This window comes from Talaromyces stipitatus, genomic scaffold (assembly GCF_000003125.1).
Source record: "Talaromyces stipitatus ATCC 10500 scf_1105507295527 genomic scaffold, whole genome shotgun sequence".
Classification (NCBI taxonomy): Eukaryota; Fungi; Ascomycota; class Eurotiomycetes; order Eurotiales; family Trichocomaceae; genus Talaromyces; species Talaromyces stipitatus.
In genome coordinates, this window is record NW_002990114.1 from 510,335 (window position 1) to 527,861 (window position 17,527).

Here is a 17,527-nt window from a genome sequence, read left to right on the forward strand (position 1 = left end):
TTGTGATGAGTTGAAGGTCTCCTAGTTTCTTGAGTGTTGACTCAGGGCGCAACCAGGAAATATCAATATGGAATAAGTTGAAAATACCAGCTCAATACCATATAGTCAGTCACTCCCGGGAATGATCGTATTTTTTGAAAGACGCCGATCAATTCGATGATGTCCTCTCCATCGAATTGAGTAAAGTAGAATCCATCATAAACTCTGGGGTCGCATGGGAACATTCCCATCCATAGAGCTTCATGAAGCTTGATGACATATTTGTTAACTGTTAGGCCAGGAACAATTCCTCTGGACATTGTTCGGTTCATCACGGGACAATTGACCGATTGATAACAGAAACATGTAGTAAAGATAGATTCAATTATAGTAAGATTATAATGACTATGTGCTGTCCACATTCAAGGCGCAAACAAGGAAGCCAATGACCTCCTTATATGCTTCTGCCAAGCCTATTGAATTGACTCTTTCACATTATGACTAGCTATATGTGAGTCAAGTGTCTATTTTATCACTGTTCAAAGAGAATAAGAAGAATATAATACAGCAGTTTTAGTGGACTGTAGAGATTGATTCATGACTATAATTGATTGAGTTAAAGGTCTCCGAGTTCCCGGGTATTGACTCACTGTGCAATATCAGATACGGATAAGATATGTAAATGCACATTAAAGGTGTAGAAATAGATACCTGTGGTTGTTCTAAGTATTAGCTCTCGGTACAATATCAGATGAATAAAAAATGGGTGGGTACCCCCTCGAATGCATGGAGTCATAGCCCTCCGATTAATCTAAGCTCTGACTCAAAGTCAGTTCAGACTTGGGGAAAGATAGATAAGTGCACATCAAATGCATAGAGAAATAGGTCCCTGATTGATCCAGGCCAGCAGATCTCCATCAAATCCAGGAGGCTCATATTACTGACTCAGTCCGAGCAGTGAGAACATAACTAATACCTGCATTATTAGTAAAATGGTACAAATATTGAAGTTGAGGAACACTTTGGATATCTTGTCTATCTGTATAACTATCCGTCTTTATAGGGTTAGGGCCATTTCCATCCGTGCCCTGAAGACAAAATACTGCATAGACCTTTGATTCAATAAAACAACTTCATTTCAATAATCATTACATGTATAGATTTTTGATTCATTTTGAATAAATCATTTGGGGTATAAATAGAAAGAACAAAGAATAGCAAGGAGAACCGAAAAGAGTCCTGATCAATGGATAGGACCGTAATGATATCATCAGAATAAGGAGAAAGAATAGAGAGGTGTATTATACAGGTTAGTCATAATATGAGAGTCATGGAATCATAAGATGGAGAGGAGATAGAACGAGTTCATTGTCCAGGTTGCTCAGTCACAGTCCATCGTCTTTTCAAAGCTGGCTCACGCGACTGCGCAATGGCAGCACCGCCCCATAGACCAAGTTGTGATTTTGGCTGTTCTGGAATACGGTCCTTGTCATTTTGCTGGTGCTCCTGGGTTTTGGGTGTTGATGGCTTAGCAATAGTCACTGTTTGCGGGGTTGAGTTATTTGTTTGGGCGTTCCGTTGCTCGAATTCATAATTTGGGATCTCGTCTATACTGTTTTCCTTTTCTTTGGATGCACCCCATAGACCGGATGTGCTACGAGTTGGATAGTGATGATGTCCGGCACTTGTTGTTGCGGATCTTTGGAGGCCACGTGGGCGGGCAGACTTATTGCTGTCTAAGTGATTAATCGTGGCTCTGAGAGGGTTCGATCCAGTGCGGTGTCGGTAGCTGAATATCGATCTCGATCTTTCAAGGGTGGTGGGGCTCGGCAGTTGTGGAATAGATAAAGGATTCGATGTTACGCGAAGATGTTCCGTCGATGCCACCAAAGAGAGGTCGTAGATGTGATAAAGGGGGATAGTGGATGGTAAAGAGTTGTTATCAGACTGACCGTTAGTTATAGTGTCGATTGATCGGTGGTTCGAGGCTTTTGTCTTGAAAATGTCTTTACGTACTGCCATAGTCAAGGACGCCATGGCCACATCAATTAGGACCGGCTGGTTTGTCAACGCTCCGATCAGAGCATTGCAGCCCGCTCCGTGAGTAACAATGATCAGTACGGTATCAGTGTCATCTTCATCATGATGATGATGGTGGTGGTGGTGGTGATGATGATGATGATGGTGATGATGGTGATGATGGTAATGGGATTTGTCCGGTCTCTCATGACTGTACCAGTCTATCATTTTCAGCAACCCGTTCCGAAATCGTTTATGCATTGCACTCCACTCTTCGTCGTACTCTCCGCCGTCACCCCAGTTTTGCGGATCCTTCATGCTATCCCATTGATAATCCACGTCAACACAAGCATCCCGTGCATGGGCAACGTAGCCCGTCGGTATTGGTTCTGAGGGCGATATAGCATAGGATGGGACTGGTGGTATGTATCCAGCGGAACAATCCTCGCGGGAATGCGATGGGGATCGTGAAAGCACATCTCTAATTGTGATTGGTTTAAGTGGACGGCTAAGCCGATTGCCATCCTCGCTCCTTGACTGACCTTCACTAGGCAAAGCATCTGCAAGTGAAGACATGCCAAAACTTGGAGTCTCATTGGGCGTCTCTGTTGATGGGGTTGTCTGGTTACTCCTCCATCCACCGGGGAAGTGTCCAGAGAAAGAGCTGCTGCCGACATTATTCGCACGGTGAATGAATTCCCCGCGTTTCAAGAGCTCCGCTTTGGCACTCGCTACCATCATAACTGATCCCGGAGGAGGCGTAATTTGATCAAAATAGTCTGGTGAAAGCCATTCTCCCAGAAACGCATCAATGCGAAGGAGCGTACGCGGAGCGACCTTGGTGCGTTTACCATGGTGGACTCGATCCTTCCCATTATGTCTAACCAACTGGTCTGACGATGATGGTGTCGATGATCGTATCGGTGTCCCCATAGGTGATATTTCTTCAGACGCCGGAGTAGTAACCGGGGTCTGATCAAAGGAATTCTCATTCTCGGCTCGATAAAACTGGCTCATACCAGCACTGATCGCAATGGAAGTCTGTATACATCGGAGAAACGGGGAGGAGTGTATAATGACTTTGTGTTTTCGTACTTTCTTGTGTACTTTTACGTGAATTCCCTCGGATGACGCTGTGCTCTCAGCCGTGGAACTGCTCGCCAATGATGTCGAGCTATTCGTTGCCGGTATCGTCTCGTCTTGCACCGCATCTTCTCTCGCTTTCAACAGACTAGCTATCCGTGCACCCAGCGCACGTCCTTGTATCCAGCCGCCGTATGTCAAAGGAGGGTCGTACGGTGTCGGAGAAGTCAGATGCCATTCCTTGTCGACAGCGTCGAGTCGCGCGCCGTGCCTGTCAATGCAATTAGTAATAGATCGGTGTCGTGCATCGCACTATTAGTACCTAGCTATGATAACAACGGCAGGCGGTTTGCCTATTTTAGCATCCTGTGGCATCTCCATTCTAGCGTCCATGGGATTGGTATAGCTAGCTATTCAGCTCAAGCTGTCAAGGTGGCCTTTGTTTCGTGTATAAAAAACGTGGGGTAGCTGCAGTTGCAGTCAGTGACGTAGTATTAGCTGTCAGTCATCCCTTCGGCTTCGAGGCACCAGCTTCAGCAACCTTTTGAAGGTCACAACGTGGTTCATTTAGAGAAAATGATGATCAAAGGATACCGTTGGTGGTCTGTGTCGTTGAGCTGCTTCTTTGAAATTTTTTGAAACTCTCGAAGCGGCAGGAGCATAACTTCCGAGGCCCCACGGCGGAGACACAGCTGAGGTAAGCCTGAGAAATTAGGCTGCTGCCATTCCCCGGCGACAAATGTAACCTCGCTGGACTCCGCGTGGTCTGACCACTGCCGCTGTATGGCTTTGCAACTATGTACAAGACAAGTTCAGGGCGGAGGGCAATTATAACGCATACACAGTACGACATGCGAGTCATCAGTGCTACACATGAAGTATGCTACGTGTCTACTGGAACAGTTTCACATCGGCGCACTGGCTTCTTGGCGTGTTGCTAGGGTATTTGCGCCATCGAGACGTGCATGCATAAATAGCAATCTGCTCTAATCACTGACTAGAGCTCGATATAGTCAAACCTTCTCGACTTGAGTGAACTCTAAAATCGGAACATTATCAGAGTAAACAGATCGTCGCAGATGCCTCATATCAACCGAAATACCCTCTCACCGTCCTAACCAGGAAATGTTGGATCCATGCCTAGACACTTGTCTCCCTCTCGGCCCAATGAGTCAACTCAGTTGCAGTCCTTCAGCTGGAAAGCTTGGAAAGAAGCGTCGTCGCTGGAAGGAGTGAAGCAGTGGTTGGGGTCTGCCCAAGTCAGTTTGACAGAGTTTCCGCCGCACTGCGCGTCTTCGTATGCTAGAACTACTTCTGGTCAGTTTCTCTCCGATCGAGGTTTGGGGTAGGGATACGGACTGTTACATCCTTTCTTGATCACATTACCAGAAATGGCCTTGACTGGCTTGCCGCCGGGGGGGGCATTGTGACAAGCATCCTTTTCAAAGATGGGCAGCGGGCCAGAACGGATAGTGCAGTTGCGGTCATCATAGAGGTTGATGTAGTTGTCTGGTCCTGCCAGGGCCAAAACAGCGAGGCCGAGGGCATAAAGGACGGAAAGCTTGAATGACTTCATTCTTGGGTTTGATAGTGTCTGGATGCAACAGAGAGCTGCTGATGATCAGTACCATGAAAGACTGAAACAATCCACAAGAAAGGATACTCAACACACTTACATTTGTCCAGCAAATAAGCAATGTGTGAAGAGTATCCTTGAATAGATGCTGTGAGAGGGAGATTGACAAGAAGAGAGGGCATGATGCCTATATTTATATTCTCAACAGGAGAACATGTCGGAGTCATATAGGGCACCGAGATCTTGGAGGATGAAAGGAGCTGCGCCCGGTCTTCCACCGGGCGTTCATACTCAGGGCGTTCTTTCCATATTGGGAATATTGGGATTTTTCGACTTCATGGTATCAAGGGCACCAGTGGTAGATATTCGATGGGGCAAGAAATGAATTGCACGACATAACTGTTGATTGTAGCAGCTTCAAGGGACTGACGCCGGCCTTGATATAAGCCCCGGCATAATTACGCTTTCATCTCTACTGTACATCTTTGCAGCCATATCATTCATATCCAGCATCAATCAAGGAGTGTAGCAAATGTTTGAAACTTGTATACTACCGCACTAATCCACTCTGGGGCAAAAAACGGTAAGACGGACTGCTATTGGCTGATTCTGGGACGATGACCCGGGTGGGTCCTTTCGATGAGACATTCTGTCAACCGCGGCCTCTCATTGGCCAGATCTGCTGCCTGTCATCGAGTTTCGCTCTGCTCCTATCTGGGAAGTCCACCTGATCTCATCTTTCCTACATTATTCTTCACGTCATCTTCCAGCATACTCATCCCTGCGGACTCATTCCAACGACTCCTAGGCTCGAGTGGCATCTATCAATCTTTCCACTTCGTACATACGATCGCTCTCGCTTTCACGTTCGCTTCCGCTCTTCCCGGGATCTTGCTTGTCGACGTGCTGGTCGTTAATCGCCGGAATACCGTCGTTATTCTTAGCATCGACTCATCTTTCGACTCATTCGACCGTCGTTGTCATATTTGCGACATCTACCTACTATCGTTTATTGCATATTCTTAGCGATTTGGCTGACAGGGATATCGAGAGGAGAAATACTCAAAAGAGACAGTGATCTGGATGGCGTAACCGCCGACGCTCCACAAACGAGACCAGAAAGTACTAAAGACGAAGGAGAGAGGTGCCGTAGTGTCGGACTCGTCTCCCTCACAAACCAATATTGAATATGTGGCTGCGATCTCCCATCTCGCTGCTGTTAGCAGCGTGCATGTGCTTACCATATGCAAATGCTGACACATATCTATCATCAACATCGTTGTCAACATGTCAAGACGACTCTCTGATCACTGCGAGCTTGTTTGACGTCACGTTCTTTCCTGGAAATGATACAATATACTATGATATCCATGCAAACGCTTCGGTTACAGGCAACGTTTCATTGACGGTACAAGTCATTGCGTACGGCTACTACCTCCAGCCGATCCATGTTGATCCCTGTGATGGTTCGTCGTTGTCGACGAATTTCTGTCCCATTGAAACTGCCGGAGAACCAATCGATCTTCAAGCCTCGAGTCCAGTACCTGCTGATATCGTGACTAGAGTTCCTGGTAGGAAACACTTCATTCTGTACAAATTTTTTACGTTTACTAATAAAATGCAAAGGAATCGCTTATACTGTTCCGGATTTGGACGGAAAAATTCGCATTCTCATTGATTCAACCGACCAAAATACCACAGTCGCATGCTTGGAAGCCGAACTTACAAACGGCAAAACTGTGTATCAGAAGGCTGTGGGATGGACATTGGCCGTCATTGCAGGTCTGGCATTGACAGCGTCTGCTATCGCGTCGGGTCTTGGCTTTTCGAACACTGCTGCCCACGTTGCCGCGAATGCACTGTCGCTCTTTTCATTCTTCCAAGCTCAGGCCATGTACGGAATGACTTCGGTATCCATGCCGCCGATCGTAGAAGCGTGGACCCAGAATTTCCAGTGGAGCATGGGCATCATCCGCGTGGGCTTTCTACAGACTCTGGGCACTTGGTACCAGCAAGCAACAGGTGGCACGCCGTCAACGTTACTCGCCAGCCTATCTGTGCAATCCGTCAGCGTTCAAAAACGATCCCTTGACTTGGCCAAGCGAGCGCTGCACACATTGACTGCCCGCGCAGACAACACTATGTACTCGGGTAATATCGTTCTCAAAGGCATTTTGCGGGTTGGTTTCCGGGCAAAGATCGAATCCAGCAATATCTTTATGACCGGGTTGATATTTCTGGCTGCTTTCTTTATCATCGTGATACTTCTTATCTTGGTGTTCAAGCTGTATATCAAACTTGCTATCAAGTGGGGATGGATGCCTCCTAGTGGATTTCAAGATTTCCGCAACGGATGGACCAGTGTCATGCGCGGAATTCTGTTCCGCCTTGTAAGTTCTATGCTCCACCAAGCAAGTCGCTTTATAACTTACTGACCTTGTTGTAGATTATTATCGCATATCCTCAGATGGTTGTGCTTTGTCTCTGGGAACTCACACGCCGTGACTCTGCTGCCGAAGCAGTCCTGGCCGTTCTTATGCTCGTCTCAATGACCGCAACTCTTGTATGGGCTGCTCTGAATGTGGTCCGACTTGCCAAGCGCTCAGTAGCAATGCACCAAAATCCAGCCTACATTCTTTACTCCAACCCCAAGTTCCTTCACACTTGGGGATTTTTATATGTCTCATATCGCGCCACGGCCTATTACTGGGTATTTCCTACGTTGTTCTATATCTTCGCCAAAGGCGCATTCATCGGTCTCTCACAAAAATCGCCAATCACTCTGACTATTGGTTTGCTGATCATTGAAACGACACAACTCATCTTCGCCTCCATTTTCAGACCATGGATGGACAAGAAGACAAACACATTCAACATCGCCATTTGCGCCGTCCATTTCGTCAACGCTGTGTTCTTACTCATGTTCACCAGCGTCTTTGATCAACCCGTACGTCCCTTCCCTCCCCTTCCCTCTAACCATTCAATCCCACTAATACATCATCCAGCCAATCGTAAACTCCGTCATGGGCGTCGTGCTAGTCCTCTACAACGCCATCTTCGCCCTTGTCCTATTACTAATGGTGCTTATATCCGCATTCTACGCAATCTTCTCCAAGAATCCAGATTTGCGCTACGAGCCTGTCCGAGATGATCGAGGTTCATTCATACGATCACAAACTCAACTTGATGCGCATAAGGAGTTGGATGCGCTCGGTGCCACAGCGAGAGGAGAGGAGAAGTTGATATATTGATCTATAAAGCAAAGTCTTTTATAATCATTTATTCTTTGGTTTTGTCTTGTCTTGGTTGATCATTGGGGTCAATTTGTGGTGATATATTCGGAGTTTTGTTTATCTCTTTTCTCGCTTGAGGGAAACGTATTTGACATTTGATTTGTCGAGGGCGTTTATAGTGATGGGCCAGCTTAGTGTATTGTTTATAGTTACTACCTATTATTGTACATATTCCATTTGTAAGAATTCTATGAGTCGGTGTTTCATCTTCTGTTGTAAAAACGCTCTTTCTTTTTTCTGTTTTCTGTTTTGGGGGGGAGGGGAATTGAGAATTAGACTAGCAAGTAAATCTCGACCGAATGGATTCGATTCATATCATATAACCATTAATTAATGCTTCGTTATTATATACAGAACAACCAATAGACTATTATAGAAGTCGCTGTCTGTCGTAACCATTTCTCCGAGCTCAACTATCAAAGGAATGACTCATTAATCACATAAACGGTATTAGTAAAACTCAACTTCATAATCATAAAGACGTAATAACCCCAAGTGATATTCAGTCGTCATTTTCCGGCGTGCTTTTTGCAAATCATAAATTCGATTAAAGAACGAGGAGAGCAGCAATACCAACTGCACCGGCAACGCCGCTACCAACAGTGGCCATTGCAGCTGCCGCGCCGTGGGATGTACTGCTGCTGGCAGTTGCGCCTGATGCAAGGGAGGTAGCCGAGCTACCGCCGCCAGTACTAGGAGCAGTTGTTGCACTACCTGCAGTTCCAGTATGAGTGGTGGTACCTTCAGCACTGGCAGCAGAACCGGTTGTTAAAGTACCTGATCCACTGACGGCGGTATAAAGAGTGGTGCTGCCAATTGTGCTGGTGGATGTTGAAGAGCCAGAAGAAATCGTTGTCTCTACAGGTTCAGTGGTGTATGGGCTGGATGAAGCGCCAGTGGCGGTGGCACCTGTTCCAGAGACAGAACTGTACAGGGTGGAGCTTCCGACGGTGCTAGTGATAGTACTAGATCCAGAGGTGAAGGTCGTCAAAACTTCTTCCGTGGTGTAAGGAGTTGAGCTAGCACCGGTCTCGCTAGCACCCTATATCCAAAGTTAGTTTGATTCGACACGTGATTGGTATGCTACATACTGTGCCTGAAGCTGTGCCTGATCCAGTGCCTGAGGAGTCGGTTCCTGTAGTAGTAGCAGGTCGGGTGGTAGACCCGGATCCAGATGATGCAGCTAATTGTACAGTCAGTCAAGGCTATCACATTAAGAGACGAAGTCTTACCGGCAGATGCGCAAATAGATGCCGCATATGACTGGACATCTTGCACGTTGTCGTCGGGGCAAGCCTCAACAGTGCAATCGTGGATACCGTAGTTGAAGTCCTGGTTGTTACAGAGACAGGCCAAGTCGTTGGCCTCGCAGCCCAATGACGAAGCTAGACCGACGACGTTGTTGTAGCACATTTGCTACGACTGTTAGTGGACGCGTGTTTTGTTATTGTTTCACGGAAGACTTACAGCGCAAGAGGTAATGTTGACAGCAGCGACAGAAGTCGCGAAGACAACTGTGGACAGAGCGACGGCCTTCATGGTGAGAAGTAAGTGGACGAGGGTGAATATTATCGAATGAATGTGATTGTATGTGTGAAAATACTGAGATTGTAAAACTGCTGGGGTCAAGATTGAGGATGAGACGAGCGCAAAGAGGTGTCGTGAAGAAAGAAAAAAACAAAACAAGGAAGAAAAAGGTCGAGTCTTTATGCACAACAGGCAAGAAGCAAATGGTGCTGGCGGGGAAGGAGGTCTCCTTCCCGAGAAGGGAAATAAATGCCCAGGGCAGTCCCGTGATATTGACTTTCCTTTTTTTTCTTCTCCTCCTGCTTTACTCTATACAGGCTGTCCGTCCCTTGAAAGCCACAGCTACATCCCCGTCTTCATGGATATCATCGATGCTAGTCCTTAGTGTGCGTTTATTTTGGGTATCTGACCAGTCGATGTGTGCTCAATTGTGATCTATCAGCCACACTTGTCAACAAGCCTTTACTGCCCACTCCGACCATGATCGAGTCCTGCATACTTCCACTACAGAATTTGGCCCTTTGTGTTTGAGCGGTGCCAATCCCACCATTCGGTGAATGATCGAAAATTTGGTCTACGTCTCAGCTGCATGAAGCTACAGCTCCAGCCTACTCGTCGCTTGATTTTACCAGACTATTATCTCCCCACCTGATGGCAAAAGCCACAGAAGCTCGAGTCAAGCTGGATATCCATACTTGGCGCCAGTGGATTTTACTAGATGCTAGCGTCAGGATGCGCTACGGACTACGTATTCTGTGCCACAAAGGACGAGATGACGACGGCGTACGGAGTACAGAGCATCGGAGCAAAACAAGGTGACTTTCGCTGCCTGACTCTATCGAGTTTTCTGGATTCGAAGTCTTTTCTTAGTTTTTACCGATCTGCAGAGAGCTAATGGCGCACTTTTCTCCACACTTGAATTGGCTCGCTATACATCATTGTGCATGGAGCTAGTCAGCTGTTGCGGAGCAACTCTTGTCTGGATCTCAAAGCAAATCCCGGTTCTCGATAACAACCGACGTCGTGCAAGTTACGTAGTACACCGCCAGAGGTGCTTGACAACTGGAAACATGGCTTGGAGTACAAATAATAGGACCTAACACTGCAATGATTCTCGATTAAGGAACTTTCCGGCCCCTTGCAGGCAGCATATCCTTCCTTCGAAATAGGACCATATGCTTAGCCATAAACTGGAGGACTGCTCAATCTCCCTGCGTGGCCATGTGCGTCTGAGTGATCAAGACCAACTTCGTGGCTTGACGCACAATTCCCACGAGTCGTAAAGATGGTGTAACTGTGTGATGTGGAGCCTGGAATACAGTTTGGAGGCTAGGGCGAGGCGATTCAGTGTTGGGTGGGTGATCGCTTGGCGCCACCTCATCGCAGGAGCTAATGCGTTACCGAAGCCACCCACATCCTGGGCTGGTGTCGTAGGCTAAAGCAGCTAAAACAACCCTAGCTTGGTGATCGAAGAACTTTCATTGGTGCAGATCAAAACGAAACTCTGAAGTTGCAGCTTTTTGAACTTCTGTGTTCAGTATATACCGAAAACAAGACTGACTACATGACACCGGAGAATTGCATACACATTTACCTCAAGCTAGTGATGGTGTTAATGGAATTTCAACACTCTACCTTCGTTGGTGACTACTTTCGGAGAAAATATTTCAGGAACGAGGAACTTGTGACTACATCTGATCAGTTCTTTGAGTCAGTCTTAAAAAAGACTCCGTGTTTCAAGACAATCGAATTCATCAATGGAACAGAGTTGGTCTTGTATCTCTTTTTCCATACTCCGCATTTGGCATGAAAATGCCTCGATCTGGCTATGAACATGATCAATCATTTCGGCCGAACCTGGACTCCAAGAATGGATTTAACACAACAGACGACAGTGAACAAGCGTGCAACTGCCTTGTTGTCAAGAGAAACAAGCATATTAATGGGATAGCGCACTCGTCTAGAAAGAGAGTCTACTGGTATCTATTCAATAACAATGGCCATCAGGGTTGGCAATCCCAGATCTTCAGTTTGACTCTTTCAGTAAGAACAATAGGCCTTGTTCAGTCTGTATCTATTCGCTGATAATGAATGCTTTATTGCGAGTTCTATGTTCTATCATGTCAGAAACGGCTTCTCAGATCACAAAACCATTGTTATGCATGCGGACTTCGCCGGTAGAGAAGGTTCTCAGATGCCATTCATAAAGAAGTTGATAAACAGCGACTGTTGACATAGCTAATTACTCACAGATTCAAGAAAACGATGCACTGCATTTTCGAAAAGTTCAAAATAATCAACAACTGTAAATCACCAAGTGTCTTCTTTTTCCTTCTCGTAATATTGCTTTACCTTTACAAGAAACACACCATTACCGACACATGAATATAATGGCCTCACAGGATAACTCAACATCACAGCCAACAAGCCAGAATCTAACCCAACCAGCCACACCAGTGCGACTGCATAATCGAGAATTCAAAGCCTGGCTAGTTGAAAAATATAATAAATGCAATGTCGAGTTTCCATTTTTGAAATCCATTCACCCGAACTATAAAGATCCCGCCGAGATTGATAGTCAAATCGTCAATCTATCCGATCTCGATGATCCGCCTGCAGATTTTCAAATTGCCTATCTGATCAACCGGAATCCGGCGATGCCGGCTGCTATTGCCCTAGTAGCTCATCATTTCTGGAACATAAACGCGGAGAAAGCACTTAAAAATTCGGAGGACAGAATTGCGGCATTCAGAAAGTTGGCCTTCAATCAAGACGAACGATTCAGAATCAGGAATGTCCACGAGCTCTCTCAGCTGTCACGCGATGCTGGACCGAGATTATTGAAACCCGAAATCCTCCGTAGGCTAGGGAAGCTGCCTATTAGTCGTCACTATCCGGACTTTTCAGAAGGGACCGATTGGGAAGAACAACGGACACGTCCTGTATTTCCTCCGGAGAATGACGGTGAAAATGTCGGAGATTCAGATGGGGGTAGCTCTGGCAATTTGACCTTGGAGGAATTGCCCCCTAATCTGAAAATTGTTCGGGAATGCCTAGAGAGGCTTTTGGTTCAATTGAGGTATCAGGGGCTTGCAGTGGCTTCGAAAGGGATTGATGCCACCGGGTTCCATGCCCTTGATGATACTTCTGAAGGTAGCCGTAGGAGGCGCTTACCACTTCGAAAGATACCCTTGGCACTTGACATCAAACACAATGTTGACCACAATAACTTCAACCCTTCTCGTATGCTATATGATTCTCGAGAGCGAGGCCCTGTCCATAACTCCAATGAAGTTATTGCTAAATCGAAATACGACTGCATAGCCATGGCTGCCAAATTCCTTGACGTTGGTATCACTGAAATCGATATCGAGAATCTCCAGGAGAGTGGTATACAAGAAACGCAAAGCCATCGACTTTTCGTACATCTGGTAAGAACTGACTGGAAACAAGAAGATAATGCTAGCACAAGACAGTCCTTTCATCGGTTTTTTGATAGCCTTGGGGCACAAAGTTTCAAAGACCTCTTGCACAAGTCGACTTTTTTGCGCGGGCAATTTAGTCACACTGCCTCCCCAGTTGTCAGATGTGCGAGTAATCATGAGACTACTCTGGTTAGGGCCACCAACTCCTTAGTTTGGCTTGAATCCTCAACTATCGATGACGGCCCTGCCGGTGCCACCATGCAAAAAATCTTGCAAACGCTCTTCTTGCAGTCGGTAAATCCTCCAGCACCCGCGGGTCAGCGCCAAGGTGACCATTGTGCTGTTGATAATTGCAAGAGCAAGCTGGTTGGAACGGGTATCTGCCAATCCATGCCCCTGCGCATAGCGGTCAGCTTGCCCCCACGGATCTCGCCTACAGATCATACTAGCAACAATATCAGGATCAACTACCACGATGAGAAAGAAGGTAAGGAGGACGTTGCGGTATATCGCTGGCTAGGCGGCATCTACGCTAATTCGGATAACGAGTATTCGGAAACTACTCGTTATCGGGTCTACTGGACTGATTCACTGCGGGGCGAGAAACCTAGAGGAACTATCTCGATGTATGATCCATTTCAAGCTGATGGTCAAGTGATTGAGGGGGTGCCTCCGTCTCATCAAAATGAGCCTATTCCGGGGGAGTGGTGGAAAGACACTTTCAAGCCAGTGATATTCTATGAACGCATTTTCAATCCCGACCTTAATGATATCACCCTCGCTGCTGCTGTGCTCGGCGATATAAAGACTGCTTCAGATGAAGGCCGGTATATCCTTCAGCTTCCAAGCTGCGATTGGGCCTTTCCTTCGTCATCCACGGACGATTCGGACAATCAGGGTGACTCTGCACCTTCAAATAGTAATCTTCCTTCGACATCCAATAATGGCACGTCAGGGCTTCCACAATTTCAAGGTGCAGAAGCATTTGCAGGTGCAAGCTTTGATGCACTTCTCAACAGTTCAGACAACAGCGGTGATACTCAAATGCAAGACGTAGTGGATTATGGCGACAATGATTACATCCAAGTCACTGGAAACACAGGGGCTGCAGAGAATGAATATACTGTGAATCAGCACGGTGGTCCGGTGCAGTCAATGATCCCAGTCTCACCAAGAAATGATGTGGGATTTGTGGCATATGACAGTAGTATGCAACAATCGGCACCTGATCAACCTAGGAGAATACTTGAACAGCAGTATACTAACCCATCAGCCACAAGCAACCATATAATGGGTCGCAATCCTCTCAATTCACGCAATATCGATATCTCAAGTCAAGGCCCACACCAATATATTCTTGATCAGATCAATAATGGCCATGTGCAGAACTTTCATTCTCAGAACCTACAGGCAACTTCCCCGATGGGATTACTTCAGCCCCACGATATGCATAATTTCCACTCGACAAATCCCTCTTTTGGCAACGGTATCTCCTCCAATACTGCGGAGGGTATGGAATTTCTACAGGGATCACCTCCAACGCCAGACATCTTTTCCGATGTACACCAACAAAATGGAAGTTACGGAGAAGATAACGATTCTAACTACGGATTAGATGGCCTCAGATATGGATTTTATTAATCACACAACCAACATCAAAACGGGAACTTGTTTAGATGAGTTGTCGGATTTTCTATATCAAACAATGCCTGTTGAAGGTATCGACTTGGGTTTATGTTGAAGGACTAACTATAAGATGGTCTGCATGATTATTTATCCTCTTAATTATTGGGTTTGGCGCTTTATCTCGTTTTCTCTTGTTCTTGTCACGTTTTTCAGCCGGGAGTTCAGTAGGTAGATTTATTTAGTGTCTATACATAATCATTGCATAATTGAGACTGTACGCGTTTGAGGATGCATGGATATTCGAATCACATTTTAGTCGTAGTATAAGCATGTGCAAGTCTACTCCGATTGTATAAAGTATCAAGGTCGTAGAAAGGACCAGGAGATCCCTAAATAAAGAATATTGAAAGCTGCCTGGGACGTCTACATATTTACCAATCTATCTACAATCCAACTGTCGGAACGTGAATATCAAACCTAGCGCGTTTCGGCACTGGATATCAGTTAGTCTAACGCGGCACGTGCGTGCCGCGTTTATATGTAGCTAGCTATTCCCCGTCCCCCTTACTCTTGGGGGGCAGTCATCAATATCAGGAATTCTATACCATATTGATCAGGCTCGTCAGCTTGTCGGAATAGCTGTTCTACGTGACTAGTGCTAGCGACCTAGACGTAGATAAACCGACACCAACTATTTGAGCTCCCTCATAGAGCACCTTAATCTCCAAGAATGTCAGAAGTCTCGACTTAGCTATGGCCGTAAACTAAACCCTTGACTCGACATACTATTGATAGAGGCACTGGATAGGGGGAGGGGAAAATAAAAAGGATTAAATCTACTGAAAATAAAAACCTATTCGTCGGATCCAAAATTGCGGTTTGATAGAAGTGTATAATTGGCGTAGGTCATAGTAACTGGGGTGACACTGTAAATGCCAAGGTGGCTGACCAGGCTATAGCTCCCTGCAATGCGCAAGTTGCGCAGCAATGGTGCTAGTTAATAGAAAATATAGTATTAGTGAGGTGCAAAAATAATTTCAGCCTATACGATGAGAACCAATTTGCTCAGTGAGATATTCAAGTTTGCTATTGCAATGTAGATTGGATGCTTTAAGTAATGAGCTTCACAAGGCTCAGCGGGCATTCAATGGCTCGGCTTGAATAAGGTGCGTTTCTATACTGGTTATTTCAACATGCACATTAAAATATCTAGAAATGGACATATAAAAGTATTAGAAGTCACATCAATATCAAGAAGCGTATGTATCATATCGCTCTTAGGGTTTGAAGGGTCACCTGATAAATGGTCAAGCCCCCTTCCCCGCGTTTTTTCCACCTCCACCTTCCTTCCCCATGTTTTTATCCCATTCTTCTCTTCTTCCTCATCCCAACCTCCTACCTAGGTATTTACTGCTGAATTTCTTCATCTGAGGAACGCACTTCCCAATGGATCTATTAATTAGATCACCTCTATTGTCTCTATCGTCTATTCTTTGCTCTCTTCTATTGATCTATATCTCGAACGCGAAACGCCTCCCACCGATATATGGGGCGTAATGCGAGTAGCCTACAACTTCGCCTTGGCTACGACTTGCTGCCTCTGTTCCTCTGACTTGAGAGGTCCTGTAGGTGCTGAACTCTTCTTGGGCGCAGAAACATAGCCTCCAAGGACATTGTCGGTGTTCGTCACATTACCATTCTCGTCGCGCTTGATTCCAAGCTCGAGTAATTTCGCAAACACGTCAGCGAAGTGTTGGAAGAAGACTTCCTTATCATCCGCATACTTCTGAACCCATGGTCGAAACCCTGGGTCCGAGATCAACGCCATGTCGGTGGGTAGCATCATTAACGGCTCCTCCTTCTCGTCTTCAGGTGCGTCGGGATCGCTATAACTGAACTGCTTGACTCCATTTGATAGCGTTCGCGGTTTCCAATCGAGATTCAATAACAACCTGAAGAACTGGTTCGAGAATCGAGTGGGGTTGTTCACCCAAGGACCCTCAAACCCGCTTCGATCAATATGGCCCCGTCCTAGGTTGTGTGCGCCCGCTAGCGCGACAATTTCCTGATCGTTGAAACCCATGCGATAGAAGATGTGACGCAAATGATCGGCTCCCTGAGCTGCATCTGGTAAACGACCACGTGGAGGAAGCTTGCTGTCATCAACATAATCCGTCCGTCCAGGCAACCACTTCACATCCGGACCACCCAACTCCTTCAGAGCCACGACACCAGCCAGCGTCCAGAGATCAGCATATGTAATCCACGGGTGTCGTTCCTTCACCGGTTCGAGAAATGCGCGCGCAATTTGAAGTCCTGCATTCGCTGGGTCGCCGCCCTCTGCTTCGTATCGCATACCGGCTCCGTTTGATCCGCCCGTGTCTGTTTCTGCATCGTACGTGCCCGCTGAGTGCCTGATTGTGAAACATGCTCGTTAGCAAACTCGGTTACGCATCTCACATGAGGTGGCAAAGAATCCGCATAATGAAACAGGAAAATATAAACCCGACGAAGAAGCAAAACTCACCACGCTAAACGAACAAACACAGGTCCTGCGCTACCATCGTCATAACCAGGCTTCTCCAGCTGAGCAGCTATGTCCTTACGCACTGCGGCGTAGTCGCCCGGTTGACTGACCATCCTGGTGTTCCTTTCGGCCGAAAACAAATAAAACCTCGGGCCTGGTCTTGCAAATCTGGTCCTGTTTCACTTGTATACTATCGTTATAAAATCGGTATTTCCCAAGTCGCAGGATATAGAGAATGAGGATGGTTCGGAGGGAGAGGGCGAGAGCAGTGAAATGTTTTTTGATGGTATTCAGCATCTTGCGAAACACTCATTGGATCCGCATCTTTCACTCCTGTTGCCTCATGGTTACCAATGAGAAGCGTTGATTTGATAAAGAACCTTTCGCCGATTCGCTGCTTGGATCCACCACGAAGATAGAGATTCTTATCATTACCCGATGGGGGACTTGCCGAGGTAAATCGCGGTAGTCC

At 46.4% G+C, this 17,527-nt stretch overlaps 6 protein-coding genes across 6 annotated transcripts, besides 1 other annotated feature; 2 read left to right on the forward strand and 4 right to left on the reverse strand.

The window, feature by feature from the left end:
- Window positions 1-1,344: 1,344 nt before the first annotated feature.
- On the reverse strand, window positions 1,345-3,462 carry TSTA_082340 (uncharacterized protein; the record flags this gene model as incomplete). The annotated part of the gene is made up of 2 exons (XM_002477919.1): window positions 1,345-3,352; window positions 3,404-3,462. 2 exons carry the CDS (start codon window positions 3,460-3,462, stop codon window positions 1,345-1,347), a joined length of 2,067 nt encoding a protein of 688 aa, XP_002477964.1.
- Window positions 2,119-2,187: a microsatellite.
- Window positions 3,463-4,258: 796 nt separating the features above from the next.
- Window positions 4,259-4,657, reverse strand: TSTA_082350 (uncharacterized protein; the record flags this gene model as incomplete). The annotated part of the gene is made up of 2 exons (XM_002477920.1): window positions 4,259-4,389; window positions 4,441-4,657. 2 exons carry the CDS (start codon window positions 4,655-4,657, stop codon window positions 4,259-4,261), a joined length of 348 nt encoding a protein of 115 aa, XP_002477965.1.
- A 1,189-nt stretch (window positions 4,658-5,846) lies between these two features.
- On the forward strand, window positions 5,847-7,908 carry TSTA_082360 (flavin carrier protein 2 precursor, putative; the record flags this gene model as incomplete). Its single annotated transcript, XM_002477921.1, has 4 exons — window positions 5,847-6,228; window positions 6,284-7,047; window positions 7,104-7,604; window positions 7,663-7,908. The coding sequence occupies 4 exons, from the start codon at window positions 5,847-5,849 to the stop codon at window positions 7,906-7,908; spliced, it is 1,893 nt and encodes a 630-aa protein (XP_002477966.1).
- Window positions 7,909-8,497: 589 nt separating this feature from the next.
- On the reverse strand, window positions 8,498-9,489 carry TSTA_082370 (CFEM domain protein; the record flags this gene model as incomplete). The annotated part of the gene is made up of 4 exons (XM_002477922.1): window positions 8,498-8,992; window positions 9,042-9,133; window positions 9,183-9,366; window positions 9,418-9,489. 4 exons carry the CDS (start codon window positions 9,487-9,489, stop codon window positions 8,498-8,500), a joined length of 843 nt encoding a protein of 280 aa, XP_002477967.1.
- A 2,378-nt stretch (window positions 9,490-11,867) lies between these two features.
- On the forward strand, window positions 11,868-14,543 carry TSTA_082380 (uncharacterized protein; the record flags this gene model as incomplete). The annotated part of the gene is made up of 2 exons (XM_002477923.1): window positions 11,868-12,908; window positions 12,954-14,543. 2 exons carry the CDS (start codon window positions 11,868-11,870, stop codon window positions 14,541-14,543), a joined length of 2,631 nt encoding a protein of 876 aa, XP_002477968.1.
- Window positions 14,544-16,095: 1,552 nt separating this feature from the next.
- On the reverse strand, window positions 16,096-17,168 carry TSTA_082390 (cytochrome c peroxidase, putative; the record flags this gene model as incomplete). The annotated part of the gene is made up of 2 exons (XM_002477924.1): window positions 16,096-16,942; window positions 17,056-17,168. 2 exons carry the CDS (start codon window positions 17,166-17,168, stop codon window positions 16,096-16,098), a joined length of 960 nt encoding a protein of 319 aa, XP_002477969.1.
- Window positions 17,169-17,527: the final 359 nt, after the last annotated feature.